The sequence below is a fragment of the Raphanus sativus genome, chromosome 8, assembly GCF_000801105.2.
Source record: "Raphanus sativus cultivar WK10039 chromosome 8, ASM80110v3, whole genome shotgun sequence".
Classification (NCBI taxonomy): Eukaryota; Viridiplantae; Streptophyta; class Magnoliopsida; order Brassicales; family Brassicaceae; genus Raphanus; species Raphanus sativus.
In genome coordinates, this window is record NC_079518.1 from 19,184,108 (window position 1) to 19,190,502 (window position 6,395).

The 6,395-nt window shown below is 37.4% G+C and overlaps 1 protein-coding gene across 1 annotated transcript; it reads right to left on the reverse strand.

Annotated features, from left to right (window-relative positions):
• Nucleotides 1-755: 755 nt before the first annotated feature.
• LOC108829823 (cytochrome P450 83B1) lies at nt 756-2,670 on the reverse strand. Its single transcript, XM_018603411.2, is given in 3 exon segments — nt 756-1,275; nt 1,278-1,602; nt 1,750-2,670. Coding segments are annotated over 3 exon segments (1,497 nt in total). The 5' UTR covers nt 2,632-2,670; the 3' UTR covers nt 756-985.
• Nucleotides 2,671-6,395: the final 3,725 nt, after the last annotated feature.

Here is a 6,395-nt window from a genome sequence, read left to right on the forward strand (position 1 = left end):
CGCGATCACTGGACGTGGTGGCTCCGGCGACGAGCTCCGGCGGTCCTCTCTCTACAAAACGATCAACCACTTCCTTAGCTCTCTCTCTCTAACTTCTTTCTCTTTTTTTTTGTTGCAATGGTGAAGAAACTGATGTTGCAAAGTGGGTTTTTAAAGAAAAATACCATAGGCCTCAGGAAATGGGTTTGGGCTTCACCGGGCTTCAGATGAGCCAGGTTTTAGGTCATGACAATGTTGTTGATGGATACAAACTTCTGAGTTGTCTCCGGTTTGGAGCAATTTATTTTTCCTATATTTCTTCTTGTATGGAGTGAATTGGAAGCTCAAGTGTTGTTGGTATTGCAAGGATCATCCTTCCAAGTAATGTCCATCTCTGCAGGTGCAGTGATTGTGATCCTTTGGATTACACTAGAGGCAAGTATTCAAGAAGTTTATGAAATTGTTCTTATGCAATTTTTGTGGTTTTTTGCTGTGATTTGTATCAATTATATCCTCTGTTTTATCAGTTTCTTATTGTTGTTGGCCCTTTGTGATTTTGTTGTATCCTTCTCTAATGGAGCTTGAACTTTTCTAAATTAAATGCAAATTGGTTTGATCAAAAAAAAAAAAGGATCATATAACAATTTTAAAATTGACTTTCACTCTGTTCTCACTACGCAGATCTTATCCTATGTAGTAATTATGACCTTTTTTGTTCTTTGGACACATTAATTGTCGGCTTTTTACATGTTATGGTTAATATATATATAGTGACATGGGTATGAGATGGGTATTATTACACAATGATTTCGAAATTGAAGGAACATTACACACAGAGTTCGAATGAAAACACGAATACATTATTTGTTAAACCCAAAATCGAGCGAAAATATAGTAATGACAATATAAACCGAAAATTTGCCGTACGTTGGAAAACAACCATTGGTAGCCATATCTACTAGCAGAATTCTCCTAATATATTGTTCAGCACAACCCATCACCCTGATCAAATGTGCGTCCTTGGTGCAAGGACTAGGTGATCTTTCTTATGCATAGCGAGTCCGGTCATGACATCCATCTTTATGTCCTCAGGTTTAATCCCTTTTGGTAGGTTCCAATCGAATCGGTAGAGAAGGTTAGCAAAAGGTATCTCTACCATTGCGACCCCAAGATGCATAGCGGGGCACATTCTTCTGCCCGACCCGAAAGGTAGGAGCTCAAAATCTTGCCCCTTGAAGTCCACTCCTTTGTGCTCGTTCATGAACCTCTCTGGAATGAACTCATTAGGGTTGTCTCCCAGGCGGCTGTGTCACGAGAAACCGCCCATGCGTTCACCTGAATGATGGTCTTCGCCGGAATATCATAGCCACCTATTTTTGCGTCTGCTATGGTTTCTCTATGCAGAAGAATTGGGATGACTGGTTCGAGACGGAGTGACTCCTTGATGACGGCCTTCAGATAAGGGAGATTTGGGATGTCTTCTTCGGAGACGTATCCTTTGTCACCGACCACATTCCTCACTTCATCTTGAGCTTTCTTCATTGCTTCAGGGTACTTTATAAGGTAAGTCATGGCCCATACCACCACTGCAGCCGCCGTGTCAGTTCCCGGTACAACAATATCCTGTTGAAATTGCGACAAAGTTATTTATAAATCTTTGCCAAAAGTAAACGCAAAAAGGCTGACCTACCAAAATAAAGGAAATAATAATAGTTTAACTTTAGAATAAAGAATAGCATTTAGTAATTATTGAGGGACTGAGTGACGAACCAATATCATGGCCTTGACATTTTCGTGGGTGAATTTGATGGAGAAAGGTTGATCTTTGTAGATCTGCATCAAAAGATCAATGAAACTCTCTGTCTCTTGTTTAGGGCGGTTAGGGTCAAGAGTCTCGTCGAGGAGTTCTTGAAGGTAAGTGTCGAGCTCCTTGAAAGCTCTCTTGAGACGGGCACTAAGACCAGTGAGATTGTCAAGAAATCCGAAATAAGGGAAGAGGTCGGAGAAAAACAGAGTACCCAAAAGGGCTTGAGTCTCGTACAAGATGTTTATGAATCTCTTCATCTCGGTTCCGTACTCGTTGTAGCGCTTACCAAAAGCTTGTCTACAGACGACACAGTTGGTGAAGGACAAGAGAAGCTCACTTAAATCAACGGTCCCTGATTGATCAGCGGCTTTGTAGATCTTGTCCATCATACGTTGGCACTCTTCTTCTCTAACGGGTCGGAAACTTGCGACGCGATTTGGGCTGAATAGGTTAACCATACACATCTTCCTCATCTCACGATAGTACGCTGTGTACTGTCCGAAACCAAGCTCACGACCTTGATATGACATCGTTTGTTGCCCCTTCAGGAGAGGACGAGCGGTGAAATTGAGGTCCTGGGTCTTGAGGAGTTCCTTGGCTAACTCCGCCGATGAGATCACTGCAAGGCGGCGTCCACCGATTTTCATTGTGAAAATTGGACCGTAGAGCTTGGAGAGACGAAAAAGGAAGTGTTGGGGGTTAAATTTTTCCATCTGGTGGAGGTTTCCAATAATAGGAAGACCTTTTGGCCCCGGAGGCAGCCGGAGAGATTTCTTCGTGGAGCTCCGGAGGAGGAGGAAGGCTGCGACCGCTACCATGGCGGCAATAATCAAGAAGAGATCCATTTGTAGTACTGCTTGTTATTGGATACTCTCTACCAATGCAAGTGATGGTCTGATTAAATAGGAAGGCTAAGTCGTCGTTTACTTTAGAGGGTGATCATTTTAAATTTTTATTTTTTTTTGGTTGTTGGTTGGTTATATTTGTTTTGTTTTGTTTTGACAGGTGACAGAACTTGCGTTGTTTTTAAAACGTGATTTTAGTAGGTGAACTGGCTTCATTGTCTCTAATATGCATAGTCAGATACATTTTTAAATGTAAACAATTTCTGAAAACAAGCAGATTTGTTTATCGAGATGATTTTAAAATATGAAAATATCACCATAAATGGATTTGATTATACATATAATGGAATTCGATAAAATAGTTATATATAATTTGATATGAGATATCAAGGTGATTGCATAATCTTTTAACCCTAAATTCATGTTATTTTTCTTTATACATAAAGAGTTGATTATACATATAATGGAATTCGATAAAATAATTTTATATAATTTGATATGAGATATCAAGGTGATTGCATAATCTTTTAACCCAAAATTCATGTTATTTTTTTATACATAAAGAGCTGACTGGGTATTTTTTTCTTTGAATATATACATATATTGGAATATAATATCAAATGAGTAAGCTAAAATATATTACTGAAATGGAATATGAAAAACTTAAGAAAATATCAAATTTAGGTTTCGTTCTATAAACTTTTTTAAAATTAAATTATCAAAATAAGTTTTTAAGTTTTTGAACTCTCAACAAAACTTCTTCTGGTTTAGGTGTCATTTTTTAGGAACACTTTCTTAATCACAAAATTTGGGTTTAATATAATTGAAATTATACGCCTGTTTAATCAAAGCCATAACATGGTAGTACTTCAGAAGTTATCTGCTTCATATAAATGCAACTTGCACTCTTCTTATTTGTTTTAAATTATGTAAATATACTCTGCACTTCAATAATTTGTGATGGAAACGTGAATTTTTCAGTTTAACTGTGCATAATTTCAACTTAAAAGTCAGTCATATACAGAAAGAAAATTATTTAAAAAGACATGCACCATTTCCTGCGCAGCCAATTTTGAAACTAAAGGCCGTCAAAATACACCATTTTAAGTCATGTGGAAATAATTGTCATGTGCTTGCAAATCCTATAATTTCTATGGACGTATCATCTGTATTAAAGGGTTTAAGTGTAACGATCCGGTTTAGAAATATTTTTATTTTAATAAGCAGAGAACTGTTAGAGGTTTTATCTCAAAGTGTTTTTATTCTAAGTGTCTGAAACACTTGATGTTGGAGATAATTAATACATGAACTAATATGATCCTAGCAAAAATCGACTCCCAAGAACGGTTGAGAAAGGGATAAGCTTTGTTGTGCGAATCAGAGACTCAAGCACACAAGAGTTGTGGATGGAATGGCAACACAAAAGATGCGGAAAGTCTTTTGATACTCATAGTTCGGCTTCTCTGGATACAACACACTAAAGAACTTGAACCTTGATTTGTTGGATATTACAAACCAACAAATTGAGAGAAAACACAATAAAAAGAATATGATAAAAAGATGGTTGTTATTCAGACTGATTTCGAAGCATACAGATAAAGAGATAATCTTGCACATACACAAGGTCTCAAAAATGCAAAAGGAGTAAAACCACTAGTTCCTCTTGAAAATGCAACATAGATACCAAATAAAGACTAAATGTTTGACTTAGAAAATTTAGATATAAAGAATAACTTAAGATAGAAATGATAACTCTTATTTTTGGACCGATGAATCAATAACAAAGTGATGCGAAATAACTTCTGGCTTCGTTAAAAACATTCCTTTGAAAAAATAATGGGATATAACCAAAGGTAAGGAAAAGAGAATACACAAGCTACTCACTACAAGAAATATGTACATTCTTAGCTCACGATAAATGCTATCGTAGGCCTTTCATAGCGTTTTATGATCTGCTATGTCATCGGCAGCCATCATAGATACCCTCTCTACGATAGCATTTTTTTTACGCTATGTAATGTATAGATATGATAGCAATAAACGAATGCAATTATTAACATAACTATGACACAAATTTTTTGTTACAAATTGATTACGATTAATGTTTTGTGCTATGATAAGCCATTATGCAATAGCTATTATATTTTATTTATTAAATAAAAATAATTCTAATTAGAAAATAAAAATGAAAACAAATTTTATTTATAAACTAAATTTGGTTTACACATAAATTCCAGTTTATAAAACTAACCAGAATTAAGAAAATCTAAGTAAAACCAGAAACAAAAAAAAAACTAAACTCTTCTTCCTCTTGCCATCTCCACGTCTCATCTTCTTCGAACGTCCAGTGTTTACCTTTCTCTGCCATCTTCGAATTCTATCGCTTCTCAACTCTTAAGAGTATGCTGGGCGAAATCAGTTGTTGATATCATCACTCCTGCCGCAGTGGAACCCAATTCAAGACTTAGACTGAGCTTGTAACTACACTGAAGAAGCCAAAACAATACTGAGTTTATGAACTGAAAATTTGAGATAACACATGTGCAAAGAGCCAACAGATAAGAAGAACAAAGAGATCAGACTGACTCAAGCGACAAGCAAACAAAATGCTACAGCGCCAACTGGTAGAGCTTAATAACGCTTAAGTTGATAAAAAAATTAAAGACCAAAAACGAAAGCAGGTAAGAAATGTGTGTATACCTGAGAAGAAATGCTTTTCGTGAGCTTTAGAAACCAAGGTAACCAGGTATGTGACAATACAAACAAAGCAGCCAAAAACGCAATCAAAATAGCCAACCTGGAAAAAATTACAGCAAGGTCAAAAGAAAGAAACAGAGACCATCACTGTGGACAGGAACAAGTGAGAGTCAATCTTTCCTCTGATCAGGAAAGATATTCAGAGGATTGTCAAGGTACTTCCTCGCCAACTTCTTCACCCAAGTAGGCATAGTTTCTGAGAAAAGCATGCTTTGTCTCTTCTGTAGTTCTGTGGGAGATTCTCAAGAATCAGACTCCACAACCTCCTCAAACCCAACAGCAAGTATCTGGTCACCTAACAACATAAGAACCTGAAAAGTTTACAACAAAAGAACCCAACAGCAAGCATCTGCTGGATATGTCTTCTCCTCCATCCTGAAAAGCTAGTAATAATATTTTTTTAAAAACAGTCCAGACAAGAGAAATGGATCAAAGATATTAACATAGACTGCTGCAACCTCTCACCTTGAGGAGTAGACTGAAAACCACAGTCGGTGAGATGATATGGCCACTATATCTTCACCGCCGTCGTCCTCTTCCTCTGTCTTCTCCGTCTCTGCTACCGAGGAAGAGAAGCTCTGCCGCGGGTTCGCCTCTGTCAAAACGCCATCAGATTCAAAACAGAGGAAGTGAGGGAGAGATGGAAATAGAGAGAGAGCAAATTTGACCTCGCAGATGGTGGAGAGTCATCGGGTTTCTTCCTCGAGCCGTTCACAACTTTCGGCAAATTTGATGTTGTATTTGCAACAGCCAAACATTGTCCTGAGCCTTCCAAATGCAACAGCCAAACTGATGGTCACAACACCACAGTTATAAGCACTTTTAAGCTCCAAAATCAAGGAACAACACAAAGCTAAAACAAGTCACACCAGTTACCAAACTATACTGATTGATTATGTACAGAAAATGAAACCCGTAGTACAGAGAGAACCAGAACACACGGAGAACCATATATCGAAACCCAGACACATAAACACAGATGGAAAGACAGGAAAAATCAAACCAGA